Raw genomic sequence first — 21,000 nt, forward strand, 5'->3', positions numbered from 1 at the left:
TGAGTTGTCTCTACCTCTATATGCTTTAAAACTAACTTTAACCAAATGCTGCTTCTGTTCCGCAGGCACGGTGGCTGCTTCCTCCTCCTCCTCGTCCTCCTCCTCACCGTCCTCAAGCTCATTGACAGCGGCAGTCATGCTGACACTGGCTGACCCGCCTGTGTCATCCTCATCCTCCTCTTCACAGAACTCTGGGGTATCAGTGGAGTGCAGGTGACAGGACGTACCAGCGAGGAGCCACCGCACTTAGCACTTAACCAGCACCCTGGGGTCAACGCCCCCATTCCCTTCCAACAGGACGGACAAGTCAACCTACATACTGTAACTACTGGGGCACAAAAACCAGACCAGAGACAAAAAACAACAACAAGAAACAAGCACTATTTTCTATTGACAACTGTTTCCTTGGCAAGCTAATGGCACTTAAGTGCACTTTTATGAAGATTGTGTACGGGGATGAAATTTGTCAAAAAAAAAAAAAAAAAATACAAAATTGTCTTATGCGCTCTCCTTAATTGAACATTTATAAGAATTGTTTTTGCAAGCAATAATTGTTTCCATTTGATAAAATTGTATCGGTAAGGGATGATTTCCAGCCAAGACCCCTCTGTGCTCTGTCCTCGTAGCTCAACATGGTACAGCCTGTGCTTGCCATTTTATTATGGGGAATTCAGAGGAACACTGCCACATTGGCATTAAGGGCGTACTAAATGTATAACTCTGCCACGTTCTTTGTCCACCCTCATTGAAAAGGCCTTCGTGTGGCTAAACCTCAAGTGGTTGACAATGCTCCCTGTACATGTTTGCATTGAGTCATGTACAAGACGGGTGACAAATTAAAGGAAAAACCTTAAAAAATGAGTGGAGAAACATAACGGATGCAGATGCTTCCACACAAGGGCACTGCATGGTACAATTGAGCACTTAACATCCAATCATGTTCTGTGACATGTATGAAAATGCTGAGCAGGCCCAGTTGATTCTGAATTTGTATCAAGATGGCAAGAAGAAAAGATCTAAGTGACTTTGAAAGAGAGTTCATTGCTGGGGCTCGGATGGCAGGAGCTTTAGTCACAAAGACTGCTCAGCTGGCTGGTGTTTGAATAGGAACAGTGACTAAACTTACATCAGCATTTAGATCAATGGGAAAGACATCAGTAAATAGGGTTGGAAATTGTGGTTGACAGCACACATTTGATGACTGTGATGCTTGTGCATTAGCGCAATATGTAAGGAAAAACAGAAGAGCAACTCTTCCTCAGGTGACTGAGAATGTCAATGCAGGACGTGATCAGACTGTGTCAGCAAGAACAGTCCGTCGACAATTACACATAGAGAGATGTTATAGTAGGGTTGCAGTGCATAAACCTCTCATTACAAAGATTATTGCACATTGGAGAGTTCAGTAGTGCAAAACCGTAGGCACTGGTCTACAGAGATGTGGAAAAAGAGATATGGTCGGATGAGTCATCCCTCACCATATTCTCAACAAGTGGATGAGTGCATGTGTAGCGTAGGCCAAGAGAACAGTACAGGCTTGAATGCTTGACCCCTACAGTGAGGGGATCCGGTTGCTTTCTTTTGTGCTGTGGGCGGCATCTTGCTGGCATGGTTTGTCCCCCTAGAGGGAGGGGTCACTGCAAATCAATACAAAGTTGTTCTGAGTCATCACTTTTATCCTATGATGAAACATTTCTATCCTGATGGGAGTGGTCTCTACTAGGATGACAATTCCCCCATCCATAGGGCACGAGGGGTCACTGAATGGTCTGATGAGTATGAAAACATGTTAGACAGCGCTCTCCACCACCATCATCAAAACACCAGATGAGGGAATATCTTTTGGAAGAACGATGTTCATCCCTTCAGTAGTGTTCAGAGACTTGTAGAATCAATGCCAAGGTGCATTGAAGCTGTTCTGGCAGCATGTTGTGGCCCTAGACCTTACTAAGACCCTTTATGTTGGTTTTTCCTTTAATTGTCACCCATCTTAGGTGGAGATGGATAGGGTTTCAGACCATCATAGGTCCACTGGCAGACACAGTGGATGGATATGGAATGATACTGTAGTGCCTTTTTGTTCTTTTCCATGGGGCACTTTGAGAAAGGACAGCAATTTTTTTTTCTGATCCTTTTCTCAAATCAGAGGGTCGCCTGGAATAATGTGTCCCTTACAAAAGACTGAAGAATGCTGTACGAGTGAGCAGGCAGTGAAGGGCTGTGTATGATGGATAATGATGGTTTTTATCAGCAAATGGTAATATTTAAGAATTGTAAACGATAAAGCAGAACTCCTATACTGGATCACCTGTAATCTACTACTGAATACTCATCCAGCTTGGATATAACTGTTACGTTTGGCAGTATAAAACGTGCAATGATGGTGAATGCAGTGGTCACATTACTTCAGTTCATCAGCCTTTTAAAAGCCCATCAGCTTTTTTTGTTCTCCATTGCTCATTGAATCCCCTCAGTCCCCCTACTCCCCCCTCATTGCTCATGAATCCCCCCCCCCAGTCCTATCGTCTTCTGAAGATTTGACGATGCACATCTAAAACTGGATCAAGTTCACTTGAAAGCAGCCATAGGAGGTATTTACAGCATGTACTCTGTACTGCAGAACTCATGAATGAAGCTGAATCCCACATTTGCAGTGTTTCAAACAACATGAAGTTATTTAATTAAGCATACTTTGCTTTCATTGAATAAAGCAAAGCTTACCTTTTTGGCATCCTTCTAATTTTATGTATGATCAATAATGACATGCCAGCTGTCTCATCATCTGTTTTAAACAGTCTTCCTCTCATACTCATCCTTACCAAATAATGTTTGGTTCTGTCTCATGTACTATGGCCAGAATAGAGGTAAAGATATTGTAAATGTGCATTTATATCATAAAGTGACGTATGTGTATACATTTCTGAAGACATCTCCAGTGTTTCCTTTGTATAGACCCCCTACTGTATGATAACCTGAAGTTACGTTTTGTTTGGCACTTGTATGTAATTGTATGCTTTTGTTATACATTTGTATATTGAGAAGTGTTTTGAGTCAAGCTATTTAATATCTTGCACTGTTAATAACATGTACTTTTCTGTACAGACAGTTTTACGGTTTTAACTGTAGTTTGAGTGTAAATATTGAGGGTTACAGCATGTTTGTTCTCCCGCCTTTGTCCTCATTCTTGTTCTCTTGTAGGGACGGAGTTACTTGGGTTCATTTATGTTCTGTTCTGCCTCTTTCATAAGTTTCACTAGTTAATTTGTTTCCTTTTCCTTTTTTAATTTCATGTTTTGCTTTAGTTTGTATTCTGTTTTGTTTTCTATAGCTTGTGCTTTTAAGAGAAGAATGGTGGTTTTGGATGCGGCTGAACTGTTTTCCAACCTGTACATGGCCTGAGGCTAAAGCTGTGTGAACCTGTATATGGAAAATGGTCTGGATTATAGATTAACAGAAAGTAATGGAGCTTATTGAAAAATGCTCAATAGTATTTATTAGGCTCATCTGATGATGGTCATTGTGTAATTTATTGTAAAAATGTAAGCAAAGCAGAAGCCTCTGTTTGAAATAAATGCCATAGTTTGTGAAGTACCCAGTGTGTCTGCTGCTGTTAGTGGTGGAAAGTAACGTTAAGTAACAAGTACATTAACTCAAGTACAGTTATTTCTATTTAACTTGATTATTACTAGTTTATTATACTCTAAACTTTTACTTCATTTTCATTGTTTTTATAGGTTACAGTATATTGAATCACCAGCAGTTAAGCTTACTTTAACTTACAGTATTTAGCTTTTAGCTCATGTTGAATTTCTTTGACATTTTCTCAGAGGAGAGTGGGGGGCATATTCACATATATTTGGTCATTTTCTCTTGTCAAAAGAAGAAAAATTTTACTATAATTTACCTATTTCAGCAGCTTGTAACATTTTTTTGTGTTTTTTTTCTTCTCCAGCTTTATTAACCGAATATTGAAATAGAAAACAGACACAAATAATACACAAATTGAGGAAAACCATTGCACAAAAGAAACAAATCCATGAAGGAGATACAACAACAAACAAGGATTAAAAAAATAGAACCATATGTTTAAAAAAAAAAAAAAAAAACAGAAATAAGAAAACTGAGGACAATAAATAAGTGCTTTTTAAAGAAATAAGTAAATAAATAAAAGCAGTTTGTAACTTTTTAAACTTTTCTTATAACGCATTCATCGACTAATATTTCTCAATAAAATAAAGTAAAATAAAAAAATGCTTTAGTTTGTAACGTCGACGGTACGCCTGTGTGCGTAAAGACCATATACAGCCTATGGTAATGACGCACTTCTTCAGCAGCGTGCCAACTTCAGCTCATGAGTAGAGTAACACTCATGTTTACATGATGAATCTTATTATAATAATGGCCAAATTCCATATCCATAAATGTAAATTTACAGGTAAGACACCATACTTTATTGCCTTTAGCAAAGACTTTAAACACTACATTTATTCAATTCAACACTCTAAAACAAAAAACAATTAAAACTAACAACTTGTACTGTGTTCATTTTTTATATATAGATCTTTTTTTTTACCCTTTTGACAAACAACTTACATGTACATAACATGTAAGTTGTTTTTGTCAATAAAAACAAAAGAAAAACATCCTAACTGTAACGTTAGTTAAAAAGCTCATGAGTAGGGTTGGCGCTAGATTGGATGAGCCGGAGAGATGAAACTCACGCGAGAGTGTAACCACAACATTGACTTTAACCCTTACGTCGCGATAGTTCGTCCCTCCGGTTTATCCAACCTAGCATTTACCCATGAGTAGCTGTAGTCATGATGAGCGGTAAGACGAGCGCGATAGTCGCAGGGGTGTGTGGGGCCCTTTTTATCGCATATTGTATTTATTTTGACAGAAAACGACGGAGTGACCCTGACTTCAAGAAAAAGCTACGTGAACGTAAGTGTTTGAACTGCAGGGAGCAGAGGTAGCTGACACAACTGAGCACCGGGAGCATGTTAGCTTAGCCTCCATGTAGCATCTTAATAGAAATATATTATAGCTTTTCATTTATCTTACTCTAAGCGTGGATAGTATTAATATTTACTCCAACTTATGTTTTTATTAACTGCGCTGTTGCGCAGCATAAATAACTCGCGGAGAGAAAGCATGTTGTAGCTAACGGCTAACTGTTAGCTGCCACACGTGTGTCTGCTGCGTAATTAGTTAACTTTACATTACAGCTGTTTAAAGTCAGCTTTGTCTCACAGGTAGGAGAAAGAAAAACGTTTCTAATGAGAAGTCTGGACTGACAAGGGTAGGACACATGGGACATTTGAATTACAGATTATTTGTCTTCTATCGGGGACCAAAGTATGCGTTTCTAAACCCTTTCTATGTCGACTTTGAAGCTCCCTGACTTGAAGGACGCGGAAGCAGTTCAGAAATTCTTTTTGGAGGAAATCCAGCTGGGCGAGGAGCTGCTGTCACAAGGTGAGTTTACACGTCTATTAAATCACCCACAGGATACAAGTTCTCCTGTGTTGTGGTAGAAACTTAACACAATACAGGAGAAGCTGAGGCTTTAGCCACTAATAATAATTGTCAATCATACAGTAATACAAACTGTACTGTACATTGTGTACTTAAGCACTTAAATCCCCACAGGATTTCGCACTTGTTTTGTGACTATTGCAGCCAAAATACTTGGTTTTGCAGCGACTTCCTCAAAAATTTCGTTTGTTTTATGTGCTTATTGCGGTACGATTGCGGAAATTGGGAAAAATTGCAAGCAAAGGAAAATAATGTGATTATTCTTCAGACTGCTACCAATGAAGAGTCACATTTAAAAACTTCTTTGATAAAAAGCATACTGCATATCTCAGAAACAACTATATTCAAGTGTTTATTTTTTAAAATTTATTTACTGAACATGAGAACCATGGGCTCACATTTATATAAAAATACTGTACTTTATCAAATACACTTCCACCTCAACATTAGCACCCACTAAAACCAGTCATTATTGCCATTAAAATAAAACCTTTAACATAAAAATATAGTCTCATTTCCAAAGTGCCCATTTTATGTTTGAGGTAGATTTATGTCCATCTTTGCTATATGAACAACATCAGCTTGTATTCTTCTGACTAACTGAATGCAAACCTCATTTAGGAACATTTGGGAATTGTTTTGCTTGGTCTATGGCTGTCACTTTGGTTGGCAGGTGAAATTTGGCCTAATTTCAAAAAATTTGTCTGCTGCGATGACACAAGTTACCATGACACGAAATGCAACAATTGGTCCAAAACACAAGTGGTCTGTTGATTTGGCAATTTCATGCGAAAAAGTTGCTGTAATTTAGCAAAATCACTATTTCCTGGAGAGACTGTTAAATGAAACTACATTGTCATTTCTTTAAGTTTGCTGCTGGCAAGTACTACATACTGTAGTCTCTACAACTAATCTACTGTGTGGTTTCCAATTCTAGATATTATTTTTGGTCTAACTTGCACTAACTTTTTTCCTAATCCTAACAGGTGAATTTGAGAAGGGCGTGGACCACTTGACCAATGCGATTGCAGTGTGCGGCCAACCTCAACAGCTGCTTCAAGTACTCCAGCAGACGTTGCCGCCTCCAGTCTTCCAGATGTTACTCACCAAACTGCCCAGCATCAGCCAGGTGAGGATTTCAGCATCTGTCATCAGCACATCATTGTGTGGTTTTTATTTCTGAGCATCTTTAATAAACCCCCCAGTTGACATTTGTGGTCTCTGGGACAAGAAAGGGTGCAAGATCAATCTTAGAATCATCCAAAGCTGAGAGTCATGCGTCAGTTGCTCTTGGCTATTTCACCTCTAAGACAGAAATGCAGACATTGTGAATGCTAAATGGTTGCTATTGTACTTTTCTGTGTTTGAAATGTTGAACAGCTTCAGCGATTTAAAATTGAGCTACCCTATAATTAATTCTGTACAGTTTGTAGTATCACTTACAAGAGATTTATTCCCTTTTTTTATTTTTTACAGCGAATCATCAGTGCTCAGTCTCTAACAGAAGATGACGTTGAATGAATGAGTGTGAGATGAAAATCTGCTGTTACTCTTCCGTAAAGAGATTTCAGACACTGATATTTGTGCACTGTTTGGTATGTATGACTGCAGTTGTGAGTGATGGACTGTGTGAGCTCAAATCTTTGGACATCAGATGACAACAAGCCCCCGAGGCTAAAGAACTTCCTTTTCATGTTATGTTTTTGGGAAATGTCAAACTCATTCCATATTTCTAATCTTGTTAACACCAGAGTTCATGTTTTCTAGCTGTTCTTTTTCTATTTATTTCCCTAAAATGTCATCATTTGTTATGTTTTGGGGGCTTTGCTGATAAGTGTACTTAATAAAAAAATAAAAGCAGTATACAGTAGATGATTTACTTATTGCTGCACAGTTGATATACATGTGAAATGTGAGGGTGTCTACACTGAGACACTTGTTTGTGGGATATTGTCATTGTTTTCTGAAATTGTTTAAATGTTATTTTTATATTCCAGTCTTGTATATCTGGACATATTTTTGTGTGTAAAATCTCAACAGTAAAACATTTGAAGTCACACCTTGAGTCTCCTGAGTTTCCATTTGCCTGTAGATGGCAGTAGCAATGCACAGGAAAATCTGAATCATTTAAGGTTTTGAAATATAGAGGCTGGGCAGTTTCTCATTGTAAAGCTGGAGGAATTTTACTAAAATCAAGAAAATATTGCTCAGCATTAAAAAGACAAAAAAATAATGCCACAGAAAATGATTATTACCTGAAAAATGTTGAACATGGAGGATAATGCAAGTCATTTTCATGAGGCTTAATCACAAGCACCAATAAATCTACATGTTAAATTTAACTGCAAAAACCTTGAATATTGACCTTCAATGTGTTAGTGAATCCTTCACACCAGTTAATAAAATACAGGCCAGGCCAGAACAAGGTTCAATTGCTGTCTTGAGAGTACAGTATTTCTGTTTCCACCCAATGTGGTGAAACATATGAGCTTGTGTGAGCACATTGAGCCGCAGTGTCTTTATTGTGAATGGCTTTATTGTGTGTGTAGGGGAGCGAAAGTGGAGCAGCTCGTGGGGAAGGGAGTAGGTCTGCTTTAAAGTGTGTCTCTTGGAAGACAAATAGAGCTGTAATTATTTTTATCCCTGTCTGCAGCTGTTTTTCTAAGGGGCTCTGGCTAGAGCAGCCTAGGCCTTGAGGTTGCCAGGAAATGAGAGCAGAGGAAAATAGTTTTTCTACATTAGGAATGAAAAATGAAAATTGAACGGCAGCCCAGAAATGTCGAGTGAAGACTAAATGGTAGACAGTGTTCCATTTTCCATGAACTCATGCACTCGCTCTGCAGTCTTTTCTTCAGCACTCCTGCTATTTTGCCATTTGGTGGACAGGAGAGGGCTGTCAGGGTCCTGCAGAGTCTGGCCGTGTGTGTGCAAGAAGAAGAAGTGACTCGTTGTTAATATGTCCTTTGGGGAGGCAGAAGAGAAAAATAACAGACTGTGTTGGAGGTCAAGCTGGAGCTGTGGCAGGAACAGGTTCAGATTCCTCCACATGGTGCACTACTGGCCTGCATCTCCTGTAAATAAACACTCAGCTGCTGGCCACGTACTCTGTCCCCTGCAGGCTGGAGAGCGCTGAGGGGTCACTGAAGGATACCAGACCAATGCTGCCTGAAAGCATGCCATCATAAAATAGACCAGTGTGAAACAGGCTTTTACATAACGACAAACACTGTTTGATTTCAGGATGACACAGCAAATGTGCTCTTTTTGTTTTTATCTAAGATTAGCCCTCCTCTGTGTGCCTATTAATCCAGAGTAAAATAATAATAAAATGAGCAGTAAGGTGATTGTGTAACTCTTTTAATTTAACATCATTATTTTAATTGCTTTGCTGCTCTAGTTGAGTCTGTATGAATGGGTTATGAGTCAGCTTTTCATATCTGATGAACCAGTCAGTGGAACAAAAAGGAAAATGAAGAAATGTCCTCTTCTGGTGCAGTAGGGGGCACTGTTGCTCCAGGCTGCTTGCACACTTCTCTGGTGCTCCACTGAAGGACAACTGAATGGAGAGAGCTGAGAGCACAACAGTCTCAGTTGACAGCAATAACAATGGCTGTGCCTGCAGCACAGAGACCATGTGCTTGGGAGGGGTGATTTTTTAACAGTTTGTAATCCTTTTTTTTCCCTAATGTGCTCACAATGACAGATGCACCCTGTTCCTTCATTACAGGTGCGGGAAATAATCTGTTATTGAAGGCAACATTAAAATCCAAGGATAAGCAGCTAGCTCCCGGACCAAAGCTGTCTGACTGCCTTTGTGATTTGCTTGCATGGATTCCAATCATATGTCAAACGTTGTTTTGGGAATATTATAATCAGTTGAGTTCTGCAACTCATTACTGGAAATCCTGTCAACAAATTACCCACAGCAGTAATTACCTTTGCTGTGTTATTACAGTTTGTGAGTTTGAATGTCAAAGCTTGATTACTGCTCTGTGTACCAAATGCCATACATACACAGATTGGATACCTGACCGGTGGAGATGTCTGGTTATGTAGAAGCAGCTGTGTTTGGGAGTTTAAGGCAGCCAGAAATAACTCTGTTGTATGCGGTTGCTATGGCAGCTTCACGTAGCTCTGCAAAGCAGCAGACTCTCTGCTGCACCGGTCTACATTTTGAGATCCTCTGTGTGTTCCCTCTGAGCAGTAACCTCTCAGGGAGATATTTGCTGCCTGTAGCTTGCTGATCACTGACTGTTAGGTGGAGGCGTCCACAGAGGCCTCCAGCCCTCCTGCGTCTTGTGTTTTGGAACATGTTATCCCACTGCCTGATGCTCAGAGTCACACTGTCTGTGCCCTGTTGCTGATGTCATGGCTGTGGTGCCAGAGTGTGCAGCCTTACTATACGTTGTCATGGAGAGGGCAGGCTAGGGGAGAAATATGAGACATGTCCAGGCTGTGCCAGCAGCTATAACACAGACTGCCGCTCTCTTCTGCACCGCCACTTGTGTGCACAGCAGCAGCACAGTATATTAATTACCCAGCGCCTCTCTGTGTCATTCACCAGTGAGGGGAAAGAAGAAGAAAAAATTTCCAAGGCACGTCCTAAAAATAAAGCAGCACTGTACGTGCTCAGAGTATTAACTTCCACACAGATGACCCATTTTTCCATCTCAAAGGGTCTGAGGATGGGTGGAAAAAAAAGAAAGAGAGAGAGGGGGGAAGTTGAAGGCAGCAGTGGAGCCAATCACGTGAATCTAAAGCAGGCTACAAATCCTGGCGGATTTCTCTTCCTCTGTGGGGCAATGCCTTACTGTCATCTGTTTTTCCATTTCTCTGCTGCTCTCACTGTGGTAATTGAACTTATTCTGCTGCCCTTCCTCCTCCATGTGTATCCTAGCCCATCTATTCAGCTCTTTTGTTTACATTCCCTGTGAGTGTGAGCTGTAGGGTGTGGACACCCGTCCCCCCTCCCCCCCTAGCACCCAACCACCCACCACCACTCTCTAATGTCATCCTGTCCCCCCACCCTCCCTCCAGCCTCCACCTATCTCCTCATCACTAGATCCCTGATAAGGTTGAAATTCAATAGCTACTACTCCGCCTGAGAGAAGTAAGTGCATCACATGACCTGTGAATTCCTGTTTGGTGTTTTTTTTTTTTCTTCTTCTTTTTTTTTTTTTTTTGTATTTTGGTCTGGTAACAAGCCCGTCTTGGAGGCTGTGCTGAATTTGTCATGAAGGGAGACAAAGAACATAACAGCAGAGCCGAACGAGGGAAGGAAAAATAAAATACAGTATAAACCGCTCAGCATCAGTTCCCCTCCTGTCATCTGTCATCAGCATTATCTGTGCAATGTGAAACAAAAACAGGGAAGTGACACGTACACTCAGCAGGAGGGTGAGGAAAGGGTTAACTAAGCAGACTGTGTGTGTGTGTGCACAGTTATTTTTTTTCTCTCTCTCTCTCTCTCTCTTTCTCTCTCTCTCTCTCTCTCTGATCTGCCTTCCTGTCTCACAGGCAGTGCAGCGCAGTGGCTTTGAAAATCATGAGAGAGAGTCAGACAGGCTTGTTTTGCATACTGTAGGTCTCCTGCATTGACTTGTAGCAAATCCCTGCCCTCGGGAGGCATGTCAGAGGGGATTAATGGGAGGGCCGGGGCCTCACAGAGTTTCCCATTGTCGCAGCCCAGCCCTGCACTGTATTTTCATCCCACAGAGTGAGAGAAGAGCGAGCAGGTGGGGTGATGGTGGTTGTGATGAAGGAGGAGGGGGAGGGTTCAGCTTGTGTGTGCGATGCGTGTGTGTCAGTGCGGTGTGTGTGTGTGTGTGTGTGTGTGTGGGGGGGGGGGGGTCGGAGGTTATACAGTGGTGTTATTTCTCTCTGCCCTGATTCTTTTGAGCTGAGCTGAAGGGAGGGGAGGAGAGTGTAAATAATGTATTTGGAGCGGCTGGGTTGAGGGAGCTGGAGCTTGACCATGCTCAGAGCATGGAAGGGAAGGGAAGGTTTGAGCGGCCATGCTGCTGCACAGGAAGCTGGGGAGAAGAGGATAAGGGGAGGGGGGCGCAGGGATGCAGAGGAGGAACTGTACGAGCTACAACAACCCCGCTGTGGCGCTCTGGGGAATGTGGGGCCTCCGCAAGAATGTAGCAATCCTCCACTTCCGTTCTGTTCTCTCTGTTTCACCAAGACAAATAGTTTGCTGCTGCTGACTTCCATTAATAATGCAATATTAATAATAATGCGGTAATATGCAATGCTTTCTTGCAACAGGCCAGGAGTTGGTGGGGCTGCAAATTATTTCCCAGCAGAAACAAAGCTTGGAAACTGGAAACCAGTCGTCTAGTTGGAGAACAGGACAGCAGCCATCTATAACTAGTCTGCACACTGTCATGGGATGAAATGTTCTTTTTGAGGCTTTATTTCGCCCCCCTTCCTCAGCGTACCTCTGTTTGAGTGTGATGAAACCGCTCGCTTGCACTGTTATACCATCACCCCTTTATTTCTCTCTGTGTCGTTCTCTTCTCAGTCTCCCTCGGCGTCCCAGCTCTTTTCCTTTCTTCCACACCTGATATGTTTTATGGGAACGATAAAGGGGACCTTAACCTTGAAACATGAGAGAGCAACCCCAACTCCCACACCTACAAAAATCTAAAAAAAAAAAAATAGGATCTTCTGCTCTCCTTTGCACACGATGTAACCTTGGTGTAACTTCTGTATTTCATCGTCTTTTCTTTGGCTCGTAGGACTCTGTTGCCGTATCACCCTGTGTAGCTCGGCAGCTACAACCCACTCGTTCACCCGGGAACTACAAAGTGGGTTTGACGCCTTGCATCTTGTGTAACCACGGTCTTTGAAGACTTTGGCTTTGAGCTCTGTGTCTCATCAATTCCCTACGCAAAAGCTAAATTTGAATCTAAGTCGAGCACATAAGGGGGGTAGCTTTTCTGCCCCACTCGTTTAATGTTATTCATTCATGCACACTATTTTTATGACAGGTTGTGCATGCAGAATTATTTTACATTTCTGTTGTTTATGTAACCATCTTGAGTCTGCATATGGATGTGAGTATGCTTGGTGTTGACAGTACAGTAACTTCATATGGACACGAGGGCCAGAAAGCACTGGTTGTATTTGTAGGATGAATGAAAAGTGATAGTCTTCATACATTAAAGGCATAGTTTGTAATGTTCTGCATTAAAGCTATCATAGAGGAAGAGAAAAATCAATCTGGTCATGAGTCTGACCACTCATGGGTCTTTCTGGGTCACGCTTTGATGTAAATTCATGTCTCAGCACGTGCAAAGTGCAGAAAGTAGAGTGAAATTAGAATTCCCCCGATACTAGTCAAGGAGGAAGCTGCACCATGAAGTGAGTGGTACTGATCACCGCAAATTCTTGACTTATTTGTCATCTGGGGCCCTGGATTTGTCACATCAAATCTGCTTTTCTCAATGAACTGAGGAGGGAGATTACAGGCTCACAGTCACTGAGATAATAACAACAAGTCGGGCTTTGACTCTCAAATGAAAGTCCTCAAGAGGATGATGTGGAGAATAGAGCCACGTCAGACGCAACATCTGACTCTCAGGCTACAACCGAAGCTCTTTTTTTTCTCTCTCTCTCTCTCTTCTGACTCTTTGTGTTCCTCTGGAAATATGATTTTCTCCTGCCCCCAATCCGTTTGAAATACCGGTCAGCCTTGCAATTGTTCGGTGAACCTAAGCTGCAGAGCCACGCCACTCTTTCCTATCCTTCAAGCCCTGCTTTTCACTCAGCACCAAATCCCCCTGCAAGACCAAGCTGATCCACCATGAATACATTACCATTATATGATGAGTGCAATAGCTGAAGAAATCAGTTGTTATTCTATCATCTGTTTTGTTTCTTTCATGGAATTGACTGGACTGATTTAATCTCACCCATTTTGTCGGATTTTTGTCCTCACTGTTGATTTATTTCAGCGGTGTCATGTGAGCTCACAGTAACGTATCTCCGTCTTGCTTAGAGACTCAACAGAGCTGTGATGGAGCAACATGAATATGCTCCATCTGACCTATTTTACACCAAAGCCTTGATCTTCTTCCATGTTTATTTGCAGTCTATTTGCAGATACTGTGATGTTTGATAGTATTGCTTAAAATATGAGTGACTTGTTATGTTTGCTTTCAAACCACAGTACTACTTTCATTTGCATATAAAAGGTTTTTTTTTATAAAAAAAAATATCCGTAGTTTGAGGTGTTTCTCTATAAATTATTTTACAGTGAAGGGGAGTCAGATACGTTCTTTAGTTTCACCCAGAAAGCTTGCATTCCTGGACTTGATTTTAATTTAATGAACTTGTAGATGATTAATGAATCAATTATTGGAGCCAGCATCTGATCTCCAGGCGGCTGCAGTGGCAACAACACTGACATCTTTTCAAATTGAAAGAAGCACGATCATTGCGGAGACTCACCTGCCGCCAGCTCAATGTGCTCCTGTAATTATAAATGCATGAAATAATTAACAAACAACTCTGTTGCGAGGAGGTCTTTACACATCGGGTCATTTAGGGTCATCAGCGAGGGACTGGTAGAAAGTGGTGCTCGCTGATGATTGCACTTTGACTCAACACAGATTGAGTTAATCTTGTAGCGAGAAATGCACTGTGGGCTTTTAGTCCAGATGATGCTCAGCGTGAGGCCTCTCTGTCTCATATAGCTCAGTGAAAAGCGCAGTGAGAGCACCACCACCCTCCTCCCTGCTCCATTCTTCCAGAGGGACGGCTTGTTGACATCCATTAGGAGGTTTCCCAGCATTGAGTAAGGCCAGGAAAGAGGGCTAATGATGTAATTCCCTGAGAGATGACACTAAAATGTCAAAGTGCCGTAGCTGACATCATCCATTTAGCACACATTTTCCAATAATATACATTTGTCTTCCTTTTTTCCTTCCCTCAGCTTTCCTTACTAGAAACTGGAGCTCCACACCCATCCCAGCGCCTCTGGGCTCTACTTAGGTGTGTAGCCACACGATGGAGGACTAGAATAAAGAGGGATATCATCAAAGCGTGTCTTCCCCTGCAGCTATAAATGCCCTGAAATAAGTGTTTTGAACAGGCTATGTGTGTCGCGTTACATTTATTCTTCCCTTTTTTTAAGCTTCAGCTGATGCTAATTCATCTTGTCTGTACAACAAAGACCCTCACGCCCTCCAATACTCATTCCTCCACCTCTTTTACAATTCCCACCACATGTGGGAATGACCTTTGTTACTTATCTGTATTTACTCTCCTTAAAAAAAATATGATTTCTCAGTAGATGAACGGCACAATGAAGAGAACATCTTGTACATTTTCTCCATGCCGCACGCTGCGGTCCTGTGCCTTTCACACAGGTCAACAAACACGCTGTTGAGAAAATGTAGAATCTGAATGATGTTTCTATGAGGAATGCTTGACAGTTCTCTATTCTTCAGCCCAGTGAGTGGGCAGGCTTAGACGTCAATAATGGATGCTTGAAGGCAGAGTAAGTAGACGTGAACTGGAAGCAGAGAAGGGGGCTGCGCCTCACTCAATAATGAATCAATTGATCCCCCTGCAGATGATGGATCAGGTTGCTATGACGACAGATGCAGTGTTACCCAGAGCATGGAGAAGAGGCTGGTTTCCCAGAATCATACATTCGAGGCTGTGAAGGGAGCTCGGCTGAATTTATGGCGATGCAGGATGTGATTCATAAAGGATGTGAAAACAGAAAATATTAAGACGTCGAGTAATTCAGCCAGATGGATGTTCTCCAGTGAGGATTTACTGTGCAAAATCAGCAATCCATCACATCATGTTGCACAATTGTTCAGCTTTTCAAATCTATTTTTTTTCTATTTTTAACATGAACACAGATGTAAAGATGCCGCAGGTGCCTGAGATTATGTTGGCAATCATTCCCTCTTCTATTATCTCTGGGCGTTCCTCTTTGATGGATGTTGTAGCACTGAGTAAGAGCTGAACACACATGTGGGTTTAATGTGCATGTAGCGCTGGCTCCTTAAAACCAACATGTTTACCGTGTCTGCATGTGTGCGTTCTGTTGCCGTGGCAACGCGGCTGATGCTGGTCCAGCTGGGACCATGTTGCCAAGTAACAGCTGAGTTATGAGAGTGGAGGAGAGGAGCGTGGGCGTCGGGAGGGGGGTGGGTGGGTGGAGAGAGGGAGGGAGCGCCGAGGATATGAGGACTTCTACAAAGACGGCAAGCAACAAAGACTGCAAGCATGAGGGGGAAAATATCTCTGAGGGTAGAAAATGTGTTTATTTAGGTTAGGGTTCTGGAAAAAGAAGATGTCTTTCATCTCTCTCTGTGCTTTCCTGCAAGAGAATATTAATGCTTGGGTGCATCACAGTGGCTCAGTGGTTAGAACTATACTATACTAGCAAGAAGGTCCTGGGTTCTAACCCCTGCCATCCCAGGTCCTTTCTGTGCAGAATTTACATGTTCTCCCACCATCAGAAACATGTATTTTAGGGTTAATACTCCTGTCAGTGCCCCTGACTAAGGCACTGGCAAAAAGAACTGGAGTTGGTCCCAGCTGTGGCTGCCCACTGTTCCTACTGTATAAGATGGGTCAAACGGCAATAAAGAAATCTTAATCTCAATCTTAAAGCATCTTTAGTCTAAACAGCAGCAGGGCTCCAGACAAATTGCTTCACATTGCATCTCTGATAATTCCTTTCATGAGGAGAAAATTGGAGTAATGAGTGTGTGTGTGTGTGTGTGCAGAGGCCTGGCTGCACTGACCCTGTCTCTAACATGACTACAGAGAGGGCACAGTGCCTGTAATGACTCACAAGCAGGCAGAGAAATATCGGAAATAGTCGAGCTTCAAAGCCCTCAGCTGTAAATGATTGTGCGTCCTTGTAGCCCAGGAGGCTCAGGCGTGGAGCTGCAGAGAACGGCCAGTTTTGTTGAGTCAGCACTGGTTTAGCATACGGACGGGGAAGGTTACACTGAACACACTCGTCAGCTCGGTTTCATGGTCGTACAGCGTGGAAATGTGGCCTGTAATCCATTAAGTTATATGAGTTAATGGTTTGTGATAACAGCAGCTGGTCGTGTTTTTCACTTTCCATTAGTGTTCTTTCAAAGACAGGTTACACCCACAAAAGCCCATCTGTGTGTCAGATGATTAATAACAAAAGATGACGGTATGTTTTTACAATCCTCTGACCTCTTCATTTACACAGACACTCACATGAATCATCTCAACCCAACCTTAAATCTGCCTCGGACTTCTTCCTCATGCTCACAACATGATTATGTCATATCAGTATTGTCTCGGGCTTCTGGCTCTAACGCTTTTGTTCATGCTCATTAAGAACACATTTTTCTGTCTTCCACCGGCTGAGCAGTCTGATTTGTTGTCATGGAAACTGATCATGAAGTGCCTTGGTGCTTCATTTGGGACTAATTGTCATCCCCAAACATACACGCATGCTCTTAGACTCACACTCGCCTGCTGAAATCACAGCATTTGCAGCCTGTCTTTGTTATAATATTCTCATGCTCCAGTACTTCTCAACAATAAACCCCTGACACAAAGCCCCCCAAAATCCAGCGCGAGAGTGAGTGAAATAGCTGAAAACAACAAACTCCACAAAACAAAACAGCTATTGAAGCTCCTGGAACCGTTCCCCCCAGCCGCTTGATCCAAATATGCTTGATAAATTTTCCACCACACCAGCCTGGGAAATGAGAAATTCGACACTTGGTGCATGACTGACACATTCAGTCCTCGGCTAAAGGTTGCGTTAAGTGGCATGTCAAAGATAGAAGACATCATGTCCATCCAGATTTGTGCGGTTCAGGAATTACAGGTGGAGACAGGGCAAACCAGAAAAACAAAAACAATAGAGCGAATGTGGGCCTGTGCTTTATATAACAGAGCTTGCCTGTGGCGATTGTGCAATGCGGTGCAGTTGTCTGGGCTGATGTAAACAGAGCCTTAGTGCCTCTGGAGGCTCAGCCATGTGCCTTGATGCAGCAGTTATGGGCACATGCCCTACTTTCATAAATCAGAGCTGGAAAAAAAAAAAGAAAAGAAAAAGGAAACAGCGTGAAGAGGAGAGGAGGGGCGGTGAGAGGGGATGCCGAGTGAGCAGGAGAGGGAGGGAGAAAGAGAGTTTGAGAGGGAAGAAGGAGGGGAGGAGGGGAAGGGGGGGGGGAGGCTGAACAAGGCTCATATTGATGTTCCAAACACAGCTGCAGGCGTCAGCTGACTAGCTGGCCTGGAAGCAGCCCCAAGCTCTGCCTCCTGCCTTTATCAGCTTACACTGTGACCTTTCTCTCTCTACTGGAATAGATCCCCCCTCTAAACCTCCCCCCCTCTGCCCCTATATCTGACCCTTTACCATGCACTGTCCACAGCCACGATGAGTCCGGATCTTGTCCTCTCTGACATCTGACATCTGATTTCTGCAAGGTTCTTTTTTTTTTTTCATATCTGCATGCCTCCAGAAACACTGGCTCTCTTTTCAGTGCATCAGCACTTTCGTTTGTCTCAGATGGCTTGGTTTTCAAGCCTCGCCCCACGCTCTTACACAACTCACCATGAAGTCACTGTTGCTTCTCACGTCCGCACCCGATGGCGGAGGATAAAGTGAGAGTGATGATGAAGGGCTCAGTTACTTTGCTAGTACATGTCAGTTCAGCAGGATTGTTAGGCAATGCGCAGTCCTCCTGGAGTCAGGAGTGTTCCTCGAAAAAAAAAAAGAGAAAGAGAAAGATTTGGATGCCGTGCTTGAGATGAAAACTCAGGTTTGGACATATTTAGTGAACCTGAAGTTAGCAACAGTTCAGGGTGAGTTTGAAGCAGCAGCTGTCGTCAGGGGTCTGTCCCTGAGGGGCAGTAATCAGCAGAGGTAACTGTCAATCACAGGTCTGCAGGCCTCATGGGCTTTTTCTCAGAAAGACGCCCCCTCCATACACACACACACACACACACACACACACACAACACACCTCCCCTTGATGACGCTCTTCAAGTGTTGCTGGATAGTGTTTCTATGGGAGCTGTCCACCCACACACACACAGCAGCGCCTCCCTCCCCTCCCAACTGTTTGCAGGAAACACTCATCCTTCTCTGGAGATGTCGCCCGCGGCGGCTCATGCACTCATAAATCCTGGACTCCTTTCTGGGAAATGAAGGGCTTGAAAGATACATACATACACACACTAGGAAAGGAGGGGTGGAGGTTGGGGGGTGGAGGGGGGGGGGGTGGAGAAGGCAAAACACAGCTTGCCAAGTATATCTCCACCACCTTTTTGACAGTGAAGGGGTTGGATTGAATGTCTGCCTTCTGTGGGAGGCAAATAAGGAGCATATTCTGCGCTTCCCCCATTACCGAGTGAGAATTCGAGACACTGCGGTATCTAGGCAGACCTCAGCGATACCCAAAACATTACAGGAATGAGAAGTGTTTGGCAGCGGAGGACAAAGAGGGACGGATGGAGGGAGCAATAAGAGGGAAGGCGAGAGAAAGAATAGAAGCGTTTAAAGGCAGGCATCGCCGGCTTCGAATGTCAGTCAGCTCCATGTCAGACAATGGAACACAGCTGTTGCTAAGCTTTGAACTGCAGCTGTCTGTCTTTTGTTGGTATTATTTGTGCGTACATGTGGTCACGGGTTGTATTTGAACATGGGACCGCCATAAAGTATTATAGGAAGATTAGCGTGTACGATATTCAAATGTAAGAGGGTGGATCGAGGTCACAGTGAGTTGCAGAGAGACACATGAGTAGGTGGCGAGTATGTCAGATGTTCCCGATTTAGAAACCCTCAAGCAAGTAGCAGAGATGAGTAGGGGTGGGGTGGCAAAGCGGCTGCAGTGCTCAGTCTGGAGTGGGCTGTAATGGTTTGGGGGTTGAGAGTCAAAGAGGGGGGAGAGAGATGAAGGACGTAGCTGCAAAGGACATATAAAAATCCTCATCTGATTGAGGGTTGAGAAACGAATCTGGAAATGGAATTCGATTGCCTTTCTTCGGGAAAGGATCGTGACTGAAATGGCCGCAGTGTCCGTCACGCCTGAAAACTCCTTGAAGTGCCTCATTATCAGTGTCATCTGTGGATCATCGGAGAACATCTCATCCTCATCTCGGCTGCTTTTTGATCATCCTCTAGACAATGCGCCATTAGGCCTGGGCTGATTTTCTAAAGCACAGCTCAATTACTCAAGGGGAGACTCATTATCATATCAGAAAGCACAGGCGTGACTCTGCAAATAAAAGAACACATTAGACACTCCACCCCCCCCCACAATATGTTTCAATTATTCATATAATGTAAGAGTGAGCAGATAGACCCGAGTCACACCTTGATTTGCATTCAGCCGGGAAAATTTAAATTTTCTGAGCCCTCACTCGAACACATCAACTTGCATTTTGGAAGTTCTACTAAAACCGGCGGTGTGAGCGTGTTCGCCACGTCCGTCTGGCTGCTCGCCTGCTTTGTCACGCACAGGTGATTAAGTAGCCTGACAATACGCCTCAGCGTCAATATGCCTTAAATGTCACTTTTCATGCTACACCATTTTGTCACAGTAGTGAAGAGTGCCACCCTAGGTGCCTAGTCAGCGCCTGCTCAACTACACAAGGCAGGGCTCCTCAATTATTCCCATTATTACTCCTCAAGAGGGAAAGCACACACATGTGGTCTCACTTTGCGTGTGTGTGTGTGTGTGTGTGTGTGAAAGAGAGAGAGAGAGAGGCCATAACCCCCCCCCCCAACCTACCCCCTCCTTTAAACTGGAGACAGATGATAGCATTCCCCACAAATGATGCTTCTTGTTCTGGCATTTTAGCGAAACAGGGGTGATGAAATAGCACGCTGCTTGACAATGAAAATGTCAGTCAGCACCGTTCATCCTAAAAATGCCATCAACAGCCATCACCATCCAGCCTGATGATAAATTAAGGCACCTCAGCCTGTGTGGATCAGATGAGTCAGCACCACGCTACAGGAATTTGGAACGGGGAAAGTAGCCAGAATATCGGCTCTCCTGTTTTTGAGCCTTGCATGCAACGAGGATAGAAGATGAGGCGTTGTAACCTTCAGCTGGAGCAGAGAGGGAGTTTCCCTGAATAATATATCAGCCCTTTGATTCATCCCCTGCCTTACTATTTTTTTGCATGCATGAGTAAATTCCTATGCATGCTTGTCTGCCTGCTGCAGTGCGGGGCTATGCGTCGCTACTGTTGTTGTACATAAAGAATGTGTGAATATGTGTGTGTGTTCGTGTGTGTGTGTGTGTGTGTGCGTCAGCTACTGACTTTGTGTTCATTCCACAGTAAATTGATCTGGCTGCTCACTAGACTGGATGGAAAAGGGCCCGGGGCGAGAAGTGCACACTGCATCAGCAGATGGGAGAGCCCACTGTGTTGCCATCACACAGCATTCCTCCTCACTGGGCATGCTCAGTGGGGCCACAC

General features: G+C 43.3%; 2 protein-coding genes and 1 non-coding gene across 5 annotated transcripts in view; all 3 read left to right on the forward strand.

The window, feature by feature from the left end:
* arid4b (AT-rich interaction domain 4B) overlaps positions 1–3,591 on the forward strand; it is a 42,156-nt gene extending 38,565 nt beyond the window's left edge. For all 3 annotated transcript variants that reach the window (XM_067609693.1, XM_067609690.1, XM_067609692.1), the window contains one exon: positions 66–3,591. In XM_067609693.1, the coding sequence (XP_067465794.1) occupies positions 66–217 (152 nt within the window). In that variant the 3' untranslated portion in view covers positions 218–3,591. The remainder of the gene's footprint in view (positions 1–65) is intronic.
* A 1,161-nt stretch (positions 3,592–4,752) lies between these two features.
* tomm20a (translocase of outer mitochondrial membrane 20) lies at positions 4,753–7,595 on the forward strand. The gene is made up of 5 exons (XM_067609696.1): positions 4,753–4,944; positions 5,256–5,302; positions 5,397–5,478; positions 6,525–6,667; positions 7,015–7,595. Exons 1-5 carry the CDS (start codon positions 4,821–4,823, stop codon positions 7,057–7,059), a joined length of 441 nt encoding a protein of 146 aa, XP_067465797.1. The 5' UTR covers positions 4,753–4,820; the 3' UTR covers positions 7,060–7,595.
* On the forward strand, positions 6,720–6,854 carry LOC137197643 (small nucleolar RNA SNORA14). Its single transcript, XR_010931497.1, has one exon. It is a non-coding gene; the product is annotated as a small nucleolar RNA SNORA14 (small nucleolar RNA).
* Positions 7,596–21,000: the final 13,405 nt, after the last annotated feature.

The sequence above is a fragment of the Thunnus thynnus genome, chromosome 14, assembly GCF_963924715.1.
Source record: "Thunnus thynnus chromosome 14, fThuThy2.1, whole genome shotgun sequence".
Taxonomy (NCBI): domain Eukaryota; kingdom Metazoa; phylum Chordata; class Actinopteri; order Scombriformes; family Scombridae; genus Thunnus; species Thunnus thynnus.